At 35.6% G+C, this 16,257-nt stretch overlaps 1 protein-coding gene across 2 annotated transcripts in view; it reads right to left on the bottom strand.

Moving 5' to 3' along the window:
* Cc2d2a (Coiled-coil and C2 domain containing 2A) overlaps positions 1-14,825 on the bottom strand; it is an 88,585-nt gene extending 73,760 nt beyond the window's left edge. For both annotated transcript variants that reach the window (XM_081992602.1, XM_081992603.1), the window contains exons 1-4: positions 14,540-14,825; positions 12,644-12,809; positions 8,666-9,498; positions 5,308-5,657 (exon numbers count right to left, since the gene is read on the bottom strand). In XM_081992602.1, the coding sequence (XP_081848728.1) occupies positions 5,308-5,657; positions 8,666-9,498; positions 12,644-12,809; positions 14,540-14,703 (1,513 nt within the window). In that variant the 5' untranslated portion in view covers positions 14,704-14,825. The remainder of the gene's footprint in view (positions 1-5,307; positions 5,658-8,665; positions 9,499-12,643; positions 12,810-14,539) is intronic.
* Positions 14,826-16,257: the final 1,432 nt, after the last annotated feature.

Below are 16,257 nucleotides of genomic sequence, written 5' to 3'. Positions count from 1 at the left end.
GTGTGAATTGTAGGGAATTTAATGGAGAATAACATATCAAAAATTCACTTTCCTAGCTAGAGTCCTTCATTACTTTTCACGAGCTTAAAGTGAACTGTTTTTGAAAGTTTAGTAGGAAAGTGGCATTTATGTTTGAATTGGGATATTTCAGAAACCAGTTGAGTTATCGACGCCATTTTTTGTGTGAATTGTAGGGAATTTAATAGTGAATAACATTTAAAAAACTCGCTTTCCTAGCTTAAGTCCTTCAGTACTTTTCATAAGCTTAAAGTAAACTGTTTTTAAAAGTTTAGTAGGAAAGTGGCATTTGTGTTTGAATTGGGATATTTCAGAAACTAGTTGAGTTATCGACGCCATTTTTTGTGTGAATTGTAGGGAATTTAATGGTGAATAACATTTCCAAAATTCACTTTCCTAGCTTGAGTCCTTCATTACTTTTCATAAGCTTAAAGTGAACTGTTTTTGAAAGTTTAGTAGGAAAGTCTCATTAATGTTTGAATTGGGATATTTCAGAAACCAGTTGAGTTATCGACGCCATTTTTGGTGTGAATTGTAGGGAATTTAATGGGGAATAACATATCAAAAATTCACTTTCCTAGCTAGAGTCCTTCATTACTTTTCACAAGCTTAAAGTGAACTGTTTTTGAAAGTTTAGTAGGAAAGTGACATTTGTGTTTGAATTGGGATATTTCAGAAACTAGTTGAGTTATCGACGCCATTTTTTGTGTGAATTGTAGGGAATTTAATGGAGAATAACATATCAAAAACTCACTTTCCTAGCTAGAGTCCTTCATTACTTTTCACAAGCTTAAAGTGAACTGTTTTTGAAAGTTTAGTAGGAAAGCGGCATTTATGTTTGGATTAGGATATTTCAGAAACCAGTTGAGTTACCGACGCCATTTTTTGTGTGAATTGTAGGGAATTTAATGGAGAATAACATATCAAAAATTCACTTTCCTAGCTAGAGTCCTTCATTACTTTTCACAAGCTTAAAGTGAACTGTTTTTGAAAGTTTAGTAGGAAAGTGGCATTTGTGTTTGAATTGGGATATTTCAGAAACCAGTTGAGTTATCGACGCGATTTTTTGTGTGAATTGTAGGGAATTTAATGGAGAATAACATATCAAAAATTCACTTTCCTAGCTAGAGTCCTTCATTACTTTTCACAAGCTTAAAGTGAACTGTTTTTGAAAGTTTAGTAGGAAAGTGGCATTTGTGTTTGAATTGGGATATTTCAGAAACCAGTTGAGTTATCGACGCGATTTTTTGTGTGAATTGTAGGGAATTTAATGGAGAATAACATTTCCAAAATTCACTTTCCTAGCTTGAGTCCTTCATTACTTTTCACGAGCTTAAAGTGAACTGTTTATGAAAGTTTAGTAGGAAAGTGGCATTTATGTTTGAATTAGGATATTTCACAAACCAGTTAAGTTATCGACGCCATTTTTTGTGTAAATTGTAGGGAATTTAATGGAGAATAACATATCAAAAATTCACTTTACTAGCTTGAGTCCTTCATTACCTTTCATAAGCTTAAAGTGAACTGTTTTTGAAAGTTTAGTAGGAAAGTCTCATTTATGTTTGAATTAGGATATTTCAGAAACCAGTTGAGTTACCGACGCCATTTTTTGTGTGAATTGTACGGAATTTAATGGAGAATAACATATCAAAAATTCACTTTCCTAGCTTGAGTCCTTCATTACCTTTCATAAGCTTAAAGTGAACTGTTTTTGAAAGTTTAGTAGGAAAGTGGCATTTATGTTTGAATTATGATATTTCAGAAACCAGTTGAGTTACCGACGCCATTTTTTGTGTGAATTGTAGGGAATTTAATAATGAATAACACTTCCAAAATTCACTTTCCTAGCTTGAGTCCTTCATTACTTTTCATAAGCTTAAAGTGAACTGTTTTTGAAAGTTTAGTAGGACAGTGGCATTTATGTTTGATTTAGGATATTTCACAAACCAGTTGAGTTATCGACGCCATTTTTTGTGTGAATTGTAGGGAATTTAATGGTGAATAACATTTCCAAAATTCACTTTCCTAGCTTGAGTCCTTCATTACTTTTCACAAGCTTAAAGTGAACTGTTTTTGAAAGTTTAGTAGGAAAGTGACATTTGTGTTTGAATTGGGATATTTCAGAAACCAGTTGAGTTATCGACGCCATTTTTTGTGTGAACTGTAGGGAATTTAATGGAGAATAACATATCAAAAACTCACTTTCCTAGCTAGAGTCCTTCATTACTTTTCACGAGCTTAAAGTGAACTGTTTATGAAAGTTTAGTAGGAAAGTGGCATTTATGTTTGAATTAGGATATTTCACAAACCAGTTAAGTTATCGACGCCATTTTTTGTGTAAATTGTAGGGAATTTAATGGAGAATAACATATCAAAAATTCACTTTCCTAGCTTGAGTCCTTCATTACCTTTCATAAGCTTAAAGTGAACTGTTTTTGAAAGTTTAGTAGGAAAGTCTCATTTATGTTTGAATTAGGATATTTCAGAAACCAGTTGAGTTACCGACGCCATTTTTTGTGTGAATTGTACGGAATTTAATGGAGAATAACATATCAAAAATTCACTTTCCTAGCTTGAGTCCTTCATTACCTTTCATAAGCTTAAAGTGAACTGTTTTTGAAAGTTTAGTAGGAAAGTGGCATTTATGTTTGAATTATGATATTTCAGGAACCAATTGAGTTATCGACGCCATTTTTTGTGTGAATTGTAGGGAATTTAATGGAGAATAACATATCAAAAATTCACTTTCCTAGCTTGAGTCCTTCATTACTTTTCATAAGCTTAAAGTGAACTGTTTTTGAAAGTTTAGTAGGACAGTGGCATTTATGTTTGATTTAGGATATTTCACAAACCAGTTGAGTTATCGACGCCATTTTTTGTGTGAATTGTAGGGAATTTAATGGTGAATAACATTTCCAAAATTCACTTTCCTAGCTTGAGTCCTTCATTACTTTTCACAAGCTTAAAGTGAACTGTTTTTGAAAGTTTAGTAGGAAAGTGACATTTGTGTTTGAATTGGGATATTTCAGAAACCAGTTGAGTTATCGACGCCATTTTTTGTGTGAACTGTAGGGAATTTAATGGAGAATAACATATCAAAAACTCACTTTCCTAGCTAGAGTCCTTCATTACTTTTCACGAGCTTAAAGTGAACTGTTTATGAAAGTTTAGTAGGAAAGTGGCATTTATGTTTGAATTAGGATATTTCACAAACCAGTTAAGTTATCGACGCCATTTTTTGTGTAAATTGTAGGGAATTTAATGGAGAATAACATATCAAAAATTCACTTTCCTAGCTTGAGTCCTTCATTACCTTTCATAAGCTTAAAGTGAACTGTTTTTGAAAGTTTAGTAGGAAAGTCTCATTTATGTTTGAATTAGGATATTTCAGAAACCAGTTGAGTTATCGACGCCATTTTTTGTGTGAATTGTAGGGAATTTAATGGAGAATAACATTTCCAAAATTCACTTTCCTAGCTAGAGTCCTTCATTACTTTTCACAAGCTTAAAGTGAACTGTTTTTGAAAGTTTAGTAGGAAAGTGGCATTTAGGTTTGAATTAGGATATTTCTGAAACCAGTTGAGTTATCGACGCCATTTTTTGTGTGAATTGAAGGGAATTTAATGGAGAATAACATATCAAAAATTCACTTTCCTAGCTTAAGTCCTTCATTACTTTTCATAAGCTTAAAGTGAACTGTTTTTGAAAGTTTAGTTGGAAAGTGGCATTTGTGTTTGAATTAGGATATTTCAGAAACCAGTTGAGTTATCGACGCCATTTTTTGTGTGAATTGTAGGGAATTTAATGGTGAATAACATTTCCTATATTCACTTTCCTAGCTTGAGTCCTTCATTACTTTTCATAAGCTTAAAGTGAACTGTTTTTGAAAGTTTAGTAGGAAAGTGGCATTTATGTTTGAATTAGGATATTTCAGAAACCAGTTGAGTTATCGACGCCATTTTTTGTGTGAATTGTAGGGAATTTAATGGAGAATAACATATCAAAAATTCACTTTCCTAGCTTAAGTCCTTCAGTGCTTTTCATAAGTTTAAAGTGAACTGTTTTTGAAAGTTTAGTAGGAAAGTGGCATTTATGTTTGAAATAGGATATTTCAGAAACCAGTTTAGTTATCGACGCCATTTTTTGTGTGAATTGTAGGGAATTTAATGGAGAATAACATATCAAAAATTCACTTTCCTAGCTTAAGTCCTTCAGTGCTTTTCATAAGTTTAAAGTGAACTGTTTTTGAAAGTTTAGTTGGAAAGTGGCATTTATGTTTGAATTAGGATATTTCAGAAACTAGTTGAGTTATCGACGCCATTTTTTGTGTGAATTTTAGGGAATTTAATAGTGAATAACATGTCAAAAATCCACTTTCCTAGCTTGAGTCCTTCATTATTTTTCATAAGCTTAAAGCGAACTGTTTTTTAAAGTTTAGTAGGAAAATGGCATTTATGTTTGAATTAGGATATTTCAGAAACCAGTTGAGTTATCGACGCCATTTTTTGTGTGAATTGTAGGGAATTTAATGGAGAATAACATTTCCAAAATTCACTTTCCTAGCTTAAGTCCTTCAGTGCTTTTCATAAGCTTAAAGTGAACTGTTTTTGAAAGTTTAGTAGGAAAGTGGCATTTATGTTTGAATTAGGATATTTCAGAAACCAGTTGAGTTATCCACGCCATTTTTTGTGTGAATTGTAGAGAATTTAATGGAGAATAACATTTCCAAAATTCAATTTCCTAGCTTGAGCCCTTCATTACTTTTCATAAGCTTAAAGTGAACTATTTTTGAAAGTTTAGTAGGAAAGTGGCATTTATGTTTGAATTGGGATATTTCAGAAACCAGTTGAGTTATCGACGCCATTTTTTGTGTGAATTGTAGGGAATTTAATGGTAAATAACATATAAAAAATTCACTTTCCTAGCTAGAGTCCTTCATTACTTTTCATAAGCTTAAAGTGAACTATTTTTGAAAGTTTAGTAGGAAAGTGACATTTGTGTTTGAATTGGGATATTTCAGAAACCAGTTGAGTTATCGACGCCATTTTTTGTGGGAATTGTAGGGAATTTAATGGAGAATAACATATCAAAAATTCACTTTCCTAGCTTGAGTCCTTCATTACTTTTCACAAGCTTAAAGTAAACTGTTTTAGGAAAAACAAAAAATAGTCACTTTAACAGGAAAAATTGAATATCTCCGAAACGGTTAAAGCTACAGGGGTGATTTTTGTGGTGAATTGTTCTCTAAACTGCCCTCTATCATTTTCTAAAAAAATTTTAGACACTTACCGCCATCTAGTAGCCGTTCCAACGCACTTTGATCCAGACAGCCCCATCTATCCACCGTTTGCTGTAACTTGGTGTAAACGCAGTCATTTTGTGCACGTGGACGGTTTGGAACGGTATTTTGCCATCCAATTTTGTACGTTAACAGTCCACGAGTGTAAACTGTGCCAGTCAGATTCAAACCATCGAGTTGGTTTACTTCGTTCAAAGTGAATCCGCTACCGATTCCTGCGTGCTTGTAATGGACGATTTCGCGTCGTTCAAAGTCACTTTCCGTCCATTTTGAGTCGTTGTAGCGCTGATTTGGATTGGGGAGGTCAATTTTGAAGTCTGCGATTTTCCTCTTGAGCAATCTGGAAAAAATTCAACGTCAATCAGTTTGACAGGACAGTCAGGGACAAAATCGCTTGTAAAACCCACTTGGAGTGAGAAAATGACGGTTTTAAGCACATTTTTGGAATCCTCATTAAATTTCCTATCTAATGACATAAAAAACACTTCAAAATCAGGTAAAGTCAGGAAGAAAAGTGGTGTCAAAATTTGAAATGCTAGAAACACAGTTTGAAAGGACACTCAACGACAAAATCGCATGTAAAACCCACTTGGAGTGAGAAAATTACTGTTTTAAGCACATTTTTGGAATCCTCATGAAATTTCCTATCTACTGACATAAAAAACGCTTTAAAATCGTGTAAAGTCAGGAAGAAAAGTGGTGTCAAAGTTTGATTTGTCAGAAACACAGTTTGAAAGGACAGTCAGGGACAAAATCGCATGTAAAACCCACTTGGAGTGAGAAAATGACTGTTTTAAATACATTTTTGGAATCCTCATTAAATTTCCTATCTAATGACATAAAAAACAATACAAAATCAGGTAAAGTCAGGGAGAAAAGGGGTGTCAAAATTTGAACTGTCAAAAACACAGTTTGAAAGGACAGTCAAGGACAAAATCGCTTGTCAAACCCACTTGGAGTGAGAAAATGACAGTTTTAGGCACATTTTTGGAATCCTCGTTAAATTTCCGATCCAATGACATAAAAAACACTTGAAAATCATGTAAAGTCAGGAAGAAAAGTGGTGTCAAAATTTGAAATGCTAGAAACACAGTTTGAAAGGACAGTCAAGGACAAAATCGCCTGTAAAACCTACTTGTAGTGAGAAAATGACAGTTTTAAGTACATTTTTGAAATCCTCATTAAATTTCCTATCTAATGACATAAAATACACTTTAAAATCAGAGATACAGGGTGAAACGTTGAAAGCCCTACATAAACCAACTTTCATGCACAAAGCAATTTTCAAACAATTTTCACAAATTTCTCAGTTAATGTACAATTGTACCTTTTAGTACAATTTACAAGTACATTTATTAGTATTAGTACAACCCTGATTTTTTACAGAACTTTTCCAGTTCAATTTAGTGAGATACAGGGTGAAACGTTGAAAGCCCTTCATAAACCAACTTTCATGCACCAAGCAACATTCAAACAATTTTAAAAAATTCCTCAGTAAAAGAACAATTGTACTTTTTTAGTACAATTTACAAGTACACCTAGTAGTACAACCCTGATTTTTTTCAGTACTTTTCCGGTCCAATTTAGTGAGATACAGGGTGGAACGTTGGAAGCCTTACATGAACCAACTTTCCTGAACGAAGCAACATTCAAACAATTTTAAAAAATTCCTGAGTTAATGAACAATTGTACTTTTTTAGTACAATATAAAAGTACATTTAGTAGTACAACCCTGATGTTTTACAGAACTTTTCCGGTTCAATTTAGGCAGATACAGGGTGGAACCTTGAAAGCCCTACATAAACCAACTTTCATGGACCAAGCAACATTCAAACAATTTTAAAAAATTCCTCAGTTAATGAACAATTGTACTTTTTTAGTACAATATAAAAGTACATTTAGTAGTACTACCCTGAATTTTTTTACAAATTTTCCGGTTCAAGTTATTGAGATACAGGGTAAAACGTTGGAAGCCCTACATGAACCAACTTTCATGGACAAAGCAATTTTCAAACAATTTTTTAAAATTCCTCATTTAACGTATAATTGTACTTTTTAGTACAATTTACAAGTACATTTATTAGTACAACCCTGATTTTTTTCAGAACTTTTCCAGTTCAAGTTAGGAAGATACAGGGTGAAACGTTGGAAGCCCTTTATAAACCAACTTTCATAGACAAAGCAATTTTCAAACAATTTTAAAAAATTCCTCAGTTAATGAACAATTGTACTTTTTTAGCACAATGTACAAGTACACTTAGTAGTACAACCCTGATTTTTTTCAGAACTTTTCCAGTTCAAGTTAGGGAGATGCAGGGTGAAACGTTGAAAGCCCTTTACAAACCAACTTTCATAGACAAAGCAATTTTAAAACAATTTTAAAAAATTCCTCAGTTAATAAACAATTGTACTTTTTTAGTACAATGTACAAGTACATTTAGTAGTACAATCCTGATTTTTTACAGAACTTTTCCAGTTCAATTTAGGGAGATACAGGGTGAAACGTTGAAAGCCCTACATAAACCAACTTTCATGGACAAAGCAAATTTCAAACAATTTTAAAAAATTCCTCAGTTAACGTACAATTGTACTTTTTAGTACAATTTACAAGTACACTTAGTAGTACAACCCTGATTTTTTACAGAACTTTTCCAGTTGAAATTAGAGAGATACAGGGTGAAACGTTGAAAGCCCTTTACAACCAACTTTCATAGACAAAGCAATTTTAAAACAATTTTAAAAAATTTCTCAGTTAATGAACAATTGTACTTTTTTAGTACAATATACAAGTACATTTAGTAGTACAACCCTGATTTTTTTTCATAACTTTTCCTGTTCCATTTAGTGAGATACAGGGTGGAACGTTGGAAGCCCTTCATAAACCAACTTTCATAGACAAAGCAACATTCAAACCATTTTAAAAAATTCCTCAGTAAAAGAACAATTGTACTTTTTTAGTACAATTTACAAGTACATTTAGTAGTACAACCCTGATTTTTTTCAGAACTTTTCCAGTTCAAGTTAGGGAGATACAGGGTGAAACGTTGAAAGCCCTTCATAAACCAACTTTCATAGACAAAGCAACATTCAAACAATTTTAAAAAATTCCTCAGTAAAAGAACAATTGTACTTTTTTAGTACAATTTACAAGTACACCTAGTAGTACAACCCTGATTTTTTTCAGTACTTTTCCGGTCCAATTTAGTGAGATACAGGGTGGAACCTTGAAAGCCCTACATAAACCAATTTTCATGCACAAAGCAACATTCAAACAATTTTAAAAAATTCCTGAGTTTTTTAGTACAATTATCTAGTACACTTAGTAGTACATTTTAATGCTTAACTTACCCTTTAGGATGTTCGTACAATTCCACCGTGAACCAATCAGGAGGCTTCGTTAAGCGAATCGGAAAGTTTTGACAGAAATCCAGTTCGAAATCCCGATTCAAACACTGCGGATCAGATTTGGCCACCAGAACCCCATCGCACCAAATTTTGAGAGTAAACTTCGTTGATTCCACCACTTTCCTCCTCAGAACCTCCTCCACCTCCAAACCATCACCTTCTTCAGCTACCAACTCACCTCCCACCAACCTCAAGTCCAGAAGCTCATCAATTTGCAGACGATCCGCATTTCCTACACCAAGATCATCAGAAAACTGCTTCTGAGCCACGATAACCAGTCTCAGAGCGGTGTTGGAGTAGTTCTGCGCATTTCTGAGTCGTTTCACCTCAGACCACATTTTCAGGACGATTCTCTGGAGTTTCTTCGCCTTCCTGGCTTGCTTCCCTCCTCTGGCTTCAATTTCCTGATACTTTCGATGGAATTCCTGGAGTTGGTGCACCAGAAAGTGCTCCAAACTCATCAGGGGATGGTGCAGGAACCTCACCAACTTGAAGGTGAGTTGGAGGAGGTTTTCTGCCTCCACCACGACTTGTTTCAGGTCGTTTTGGTTGCCCTTCCTAGCCGGAACGTACTCAGTCACGTTGTTTTGGTGGTTTTCTGGTTTGAAGCAACGCAAAGACACTGGAGAAGTGCTCTTCTGGGGAGGAATGTTGTCTGCAAAGCACTCTTGCTCTGATAACGTTTGCTGGAAGTGCAAACTGGCTGGGGATGGCGAAAAGTCCACTAAATCTTCTACAGTTTCCTCGTTGTCGACCGACAGATTTGAAATTGGAGCCTGAAATTGGAAACATTTTTCTAATGTACAGTCAAGTGGTTGTAGAAGAAATATCTCCCTTCTGAGGCTTTTAACGACAAAACACCCCTCTAAGGTTTTGATAGAGAATTAATTTAGCTACAATTTTTATTCTTTAACATTTTCCCGAATTTTGCATCGTAGCCGAGTTACGGGGGATGGAAGTTCCGTAAGTAGACATTCAGACACTTTGCTCTCCATAAACGTTCTTAGGCAAATATCTCCCTTCTGAGGCCTTTAAGAACAAAATTCCCTTCTAAGGTTTTGATAGAGAATTAAATTAGCTACAATTTTAGTTCTTTAAAATTTTCCAGAATTTTGCATTGTAGCCGAGTTACAGGGGATTGAAGTTGTTTAAGTACCCATTCAGACACTTTGCGCTCGCTAAACTGACCCTAAACAAACAAAACCCCAATTTTTGCATCTTTTGAACATATTTTGACAGTTTTGACGTAAGTGACAGTTGTCACGTGCTTATATAACCTAAATTAGCCAGACAGTCACGTGACAGCTGTCAAAATAACTGTCCCAGAGCTCAGAAACAAGTTTTGTTTGGAAAACTGCAAGAAAACTGTTCCAAACCGTGATTTTGCATCTTTTAAACACAATTTGACAGTTTTGACGTAAGTGACAGTTGTCACGTGGTTCTAGAACGCAAATTAGCTAGACAGTCACGTGACAACTGTCAAAATAACTGTCCCAGAACTCAGAAACAAGTTTTGTTTGAAAAACTGCAAGAAAACTGTTCCAAACCGTGATTTTGCTACTTTTAAACACAATTTGACAGTTTTGACATAAGTGACAGTTGTCACATGATTCTATAATGCAAATTACCTAGACAGTCACGTGACAACTGTCAAAATAACTGTCCTGGAGCTCAGAAACAAGTTTTGTTTGGAAAAATGCAAGAAAGCTGTTCCAAACCGTGATTTTGCAACTTTTGAGCACAATTTGACAGTTTTGACGTAAGTGACAGTTGTCACGTGGTTCTAGAACGTCAATTAGCCAGACAGTCACGTGACAACTGTCAAATTAACTGTCACAGAGCTCAGAAAGTCTTTTCAATTGAATATTTTCAGAAAACTATTCAAAACCCAAATGTTTTCCTCTTCTGAACACATTTTGACAGTTTTGACGTAAGTGACAGTTGTCACGTGGTTCTAGAACGCAAATTACCTAGACAATCACGTGACAGCTGTCAAAATAACTGTCACGGAGCTCAGAAACATGTTTTGTTTGGAAAACTGCAAGAAAACTGTTCCAAACCGTGATTTTGCATCTTTTGAGCACATTTTGACAGTTTTGACGTCAGTGACAGTTGTCACGTGGTTCTACAACGCAAATTACCTAGACAGTCACGTGACAGCTGTCAAAATAACTGTCCTGGAGCTCAGAAACAAGTTTTGTTTGGAAAACTGCAAGAAAACTGTTCCAAACCCTGATTTTGCATCTTTTGAACACAATTTGACAGTTTTGACATAAGTGACAGTTGTCACATGATTCTATAATGCAAATTACCTAGACAGTCACGTGACAACTGTCAAAATAACTGTCCTGGAGCTCAGAAACAAGTTTTGTTTGGAAAAATGCAAGAAAACTGTTCCAAACCGTGATTTTGCAACTTTTTGAACACATTTTGACAGTTTTGAAGTCAGTGACAGTTGTCACGTGGTTCTAGAACGCAAATTAGCCAGACAGTCACGTGACAACTGTCAAAATAACTGTCACAGAGCTCAGAAACAAGTTTTGTTAGAAAAACTGCAAGAAAACTCTTCCAAACCGTGATTTTGCTACTTTTAAACACATTTTGACAGTTTTGACGTTAGTGACAGTTGTCACGTGGTTCTATAATGCAAATTAGCAAGAAAGTCACGTGACAGCTGTCAAAATAACTGTCACAGAGCTCAGAAACAAGTTTTGTTAGAAAAACTGCAAGAAAACTCTTCCAAACCGTGATTTTGGCATCTTCTGAGCACAATTTGACAGTTTTGACGTAAGTGACAGTTGTCACGTGGTTCTAGAACGCAAATTAGCCAGACAGTCACGTGACAGCTGTCAAAATAACTGTCACGGAGCTCAGAAACAAGTTTTGTTTGGAAAATTGCAAGAAAACTGTTCCAAACCGTGATTTTGCACTTTTGAGCACAATTTGACAGTTTTGACGTAAGTGACAGTTGTCACGTGCTTATATAACGTAAATTAGCTAGACACTCACGTGACAACTGTCAAAATAACTGTCACGGAGCTCAGAAACAAGTTTTGTTTGAAAAACTGCAAGAAAACAGTTCCAAACCGTGATTTTGCTACTTTTAAACACAATTTGACAGTTTTGACGTCAGTGACAGTTGTCACGTGGTTCTATAAGGCAAATTAGCTAGACAGTCACGTGACAACTGTCAAAATAACTGTCACGGAGCTTAGAAACAAGTTTTGTTTGGAAAACTGCAAGAAAACTGTTTCAAACCGTGATTTTGCATCTTTTGAACACAATTTGACAGTTTTGACGTTAGTGACAGCTGTCACGTGGTTCTAGAACGCAAATTAGCTAGACAGTCACGTGACAACTGTCAAAATAACTGTCACGGAGCTCAGAAACAAGTTTTGTTTGGAAAACTGCAAGAAAACTGTTCCAAACCGTGATTTTGCATCTTTTGAGCACAATTTGACAGTTTTGACGTTAGTGACAGTTGTCACGTGGTTCTATAAGGCAAATTAGCTAGACAGTCACGTGACAACTGTCAAAATAACTGTCACGGAGCTCAGAAACAAGTTTTGTTTGGAAAACTGCAAAAAACTGTTCCAAACTGTGATTTTGCAACTTTTGAACACAATTTGACAGTTTTGACGTAAGTGACAGTTGTCACGTGGTTCTAGAACGCAAATTAGCCAGACAGTCACGTGACAGCTGTCAAAATAACTGTCACAGAGCTCAGAAAGACTTTTCAATTGAATATTTTGAGAAAACTATTCAAAACACTAACTTCTCCATCTTTCGAGCACAATTTGACAGTTTTGACGTTAGTGACAGTTGTCACACTGTCAAATTAACTGTCAGAAATCTAATAAAGACCGATTGTCGTCTGTCAAAAACAGTCACGTGACCTTAAAAACGTATTTTGCCACGTACCAAGTCGTCAACAAACGTGAATCTTTCGGAATCTAGAACATTCGAACTGTCATGCGCAGAAAGTCTATTTTGCATGGTGGCGTTCAAGTCGACATTGTCCAGCTGGAGCTGCTCGAAAATCCGACTGCGTTTCGGTTTTTCCGCCATCATCGGTGTCTTTGCGTTCCTGCAAACGATTTTGTCGTTAATGAATGATTAAAATCGCGCCTTCAGCTGGATTCGAACCAGCTTTGCGCAGAATCAGACCACGTGACTGGTATGACAGGAAAGAGCACTCAAAAAGGTTTATTTTGAGTGGTTTGCGCATCCTGTAACTTGAAAAATGGCGAAGTTATTCAATTTTGAAAGTTTTAGGGTCCGTTTGGTAAAAGTACTGTTCAACTGGTTTTTGTTAAATATCTCGAAAACGGTTAAGGATACGAAAATTTTGAAAGAGAGCAAAATTGTTCAGAATCACACGCGGAATCTGACTATGTAAGTTTGGAAACTCCCTAAAGCCCCTAAAGGCCGTCAGGGGCTGATAAACCAGCATCACCCTGTAATTTGGCACACCCTGTATATGTTTGACCGAAACTGATCGAGTGAGTGGTATGACAGGAAAGAGCACTCAAAGAGCTTTATTTTGAGTGGTTTGCGCATCCTGTAACTTAAAAAATGGCGGAGTTATTCAATTTTGAAAATTTGAGGGTCCGTTTTGAAAGTTTTGTTCAAAGTATATCAAGCAACTGGTTTTTATTAAATATCTGGAAAACGGTCAAAGATACAAAAATTTTGTAAGAGAGCAAAATTGTTCAGAATTAAATTTAGAATCTGGCTATGTAAGTTTGAAAGCGCTACAAATCCCCTAAGGGTCGTGAGGGGCCAAAAAACCAACTCAACCCTGTATTTTGCCACACCCTGTATACATTTCACAAGAACCAATCAAGTGATTGGTATGACAGGAAAGAGCACCCAAAAAGCGTTATTTTGAGTGGTTTGCGCACCCTGTAACTTAAAAAATGGCGGAGGTATTCAATTTTGAAAGTTTAAGGGTCCATTTTGAAAGTTTTGGTCAAAGTATATCAAGCAATTGGTTTTTATTAAATATCTCGCAAACGGTTAAAGATACAAAAACTTAGTAAGAGAGCAAAATTGTTCAGAATTAAATTTAAAATCTGGTTATGGAAGTTTGAAAGCGTTCTAAAGCCCCTAAGGGTGGTCAGGGGCCAAAATACAAAAAAAAACCTGTAATTTGCCACACCCTGTATACATTTCACAAGAACCAATCAAGTGATTGGTACGACAGGAAAGAGCACTCGAAGAGCTTTATTTTGAGTGGTTTGCGCACCCTGTAACTTAAAAAATGGCGGAGTTATTCAATTTTGAAAATTTAAGGGTCCATTTTGAAAGTTTTGTTCAAAGTATATCAAGCATCTGGTTTTTATTAAATATCTCGAAAATGGTTAAAGATACAAAAATTTTGTAAGAGAGCAAAATTGTTCAGAATTAAACGCAGAATCTGGTTATGGAAGTTTTAAAGCGTTATAAAGCCCCTAAGGGTGGTCAGGGGCCAAAAAACCAACTCAACCCTGTATTTTGCCACACCCTGTATACATTTCACAAGAACCAATCATGTGACTGGTATGACAGGAAAGAGCACTCAAAAAGGTTTATTTTGAGTGGTTTGCGCATCCTGTAACTTAAAAAATGGCGGAGTTATTCAATTTTTAAAATTTAAGGGTCCGTTTTGAAATTTCTGGTCAAAGTAACAAGAAACTGGTTTTTAATAAATATCTCGCAAACGGTTAAAGATACGAAAATTTTGTAAGAGAGCAAAAATGTGCAGAATTAAATGTAGAATCCGACTATATGCTTACAGGGTGCAAAAATTCCATTTTTTCCCACTAAAATACTCACTTAATCCGGCCTGCCATTAAACCTCCTCTTAGTCCAGTACTGGACTCGTTTTCGGACATTTCCGTTGACTTTTCCTCCTCCGAATCACTCAAAATGCTCACTTTTGACTCGGTTTGTTCCAGAGTATCACGTTTGTTGTATTTTTTGAGGTTAAATCGCGACATTTTGGTGGTTTTCGTTCACTTTCTACCGCGTAAACGTAACCAAACTGAACGAAATAACCAGAAACGAAGCTTGAACGATACAAACAAACTGAATCGTTTTCACTTGACAATCTAATCGATAATTGGACAGAATTGATCGTTTCTATGGTTACAAACCAGTTTTGGGAACAATACAAACATTGACTTGGTTTGTTGGTATTCAACGGAGCGTAGCTCCGTTATTTGAGCAGTTACAGTAAAAGTGTAAATAAGGAGAGTTGTAGGGAATTCAATTCTCTACAAGATTGTTTCAAAGGATTTTTGACCTAAAACGCCGTTTAAGGGAGTTACAAGAAGAAAACTGTCTGCGTTGCAACTACTAATAGTAAAACTCGTGGCGCGACTGAAATAATTTAAATTTGGAGTTGGCAACACTGCAAAAGTAAATTGACAGGTGTCAACAACTGTCACGTGACCTGAAAATGTCGTTTTTAGCCTTGAAAAGTCTGTAAATTACATTAAAACGGTTAAAAGGCACAGAAACTGATCCTTCTGAAGCTTTTAAGCAATTCTGCTCTGTTCTGGAAGTTTCTGGGATTTTCTGGAAGCTTTTTGAACATCCTAAAGGGTTCCGGAAGCTTCTAGAACCATTACAGATGCTTTTGTGGATGTTTTTTCCTGAAACTTGTCAAAATACTGGAAAAAAAAGCATTCTGAACGCTTCTAAGACACTTCTGAAGCCTTAAAGCAATTCTGCGTTGTTCTGGAAGTTTCTGGGACTTTCTAGAAGCTTCTCGAACATTCTGAAAGGTTCGGGAAGCTTCTAGAACCATTACAGATGCTTTTGTGCGTGTTTTTTCCTGAAACTTGTCAAAATACTGGAAAAATAGCAGTCTGAATGCTTCTAAGACACTTCTGAAGCCTTAAAGCAATTCTGCGTTGTTCTGGAAGTTTCTGGGACTTTCTAGAAGCTTCTCGAACATTCTGAAAGGTTCGGGAAGCTTCTAGAACCATTACAGATGCTTTTGTGCGTGTTTTTTCCTGAAACTTGTCAAAATACTGGAAAAATAGCAGTCTGAATGCTTCTAAGACACTTCTGAAGCTTTAAAGCAATTCTGACTTGTTCTAGAATTTTCTATAAGCTTCTCGAACATTCTGAAAGGTTCGGGAAGCTTCTAGAACCATTACAGATGCTTTTGTGCGAGTTTTTTCCTGAAACTTGTCAAAATACTAGAAAAATAGCAGTCTGAACGCTTCTAAGGCACTTCTGAAGCCTTAAAGCAATTCTGCGTTGTTCTGGAAGTTTCTGGGACTTTCTAGAAGCTTCTCGAACATTCTGAAAAGTTCGGGAAGCTTCTAGAACCATTACAGATGCTTTTGTGCGTGTTTTTTCCTGAAACTTGTCAAAATACTGGAAAAATAGCAGTCTGAATGCTTCTAAGACACTTCTGAAGCTTTAAAGCAATTCTGACTTGTTCTAGAATTTTCTATAAGCTTCTCGAACATTCTGAAAGGTTCGGGAAGCTTCTAGAACCATTACAGATGCTTTTGTGCGGGTTTTTTCCTGAAACTTGT

Source organism: Ips typographus, linkage group LG14 (genome assembly GCF_016097725.1).
Source record: "Ips typographus isolate SLU linkage group LG14, UJ_Ityp_2.0, whole genome shotgun sequence".
In the NCBI taxonomy this organism is placed as follows: Eukaryota; Metazoa; Arthropoda; class Insecta; order Coleoptera; family Curculionidae; genus Ips; species Ips typographus.
Note: the sequence above shows the minus strand (reverse complement) of the source record. Positions and strands in the feature narration are given on the sequence as shown.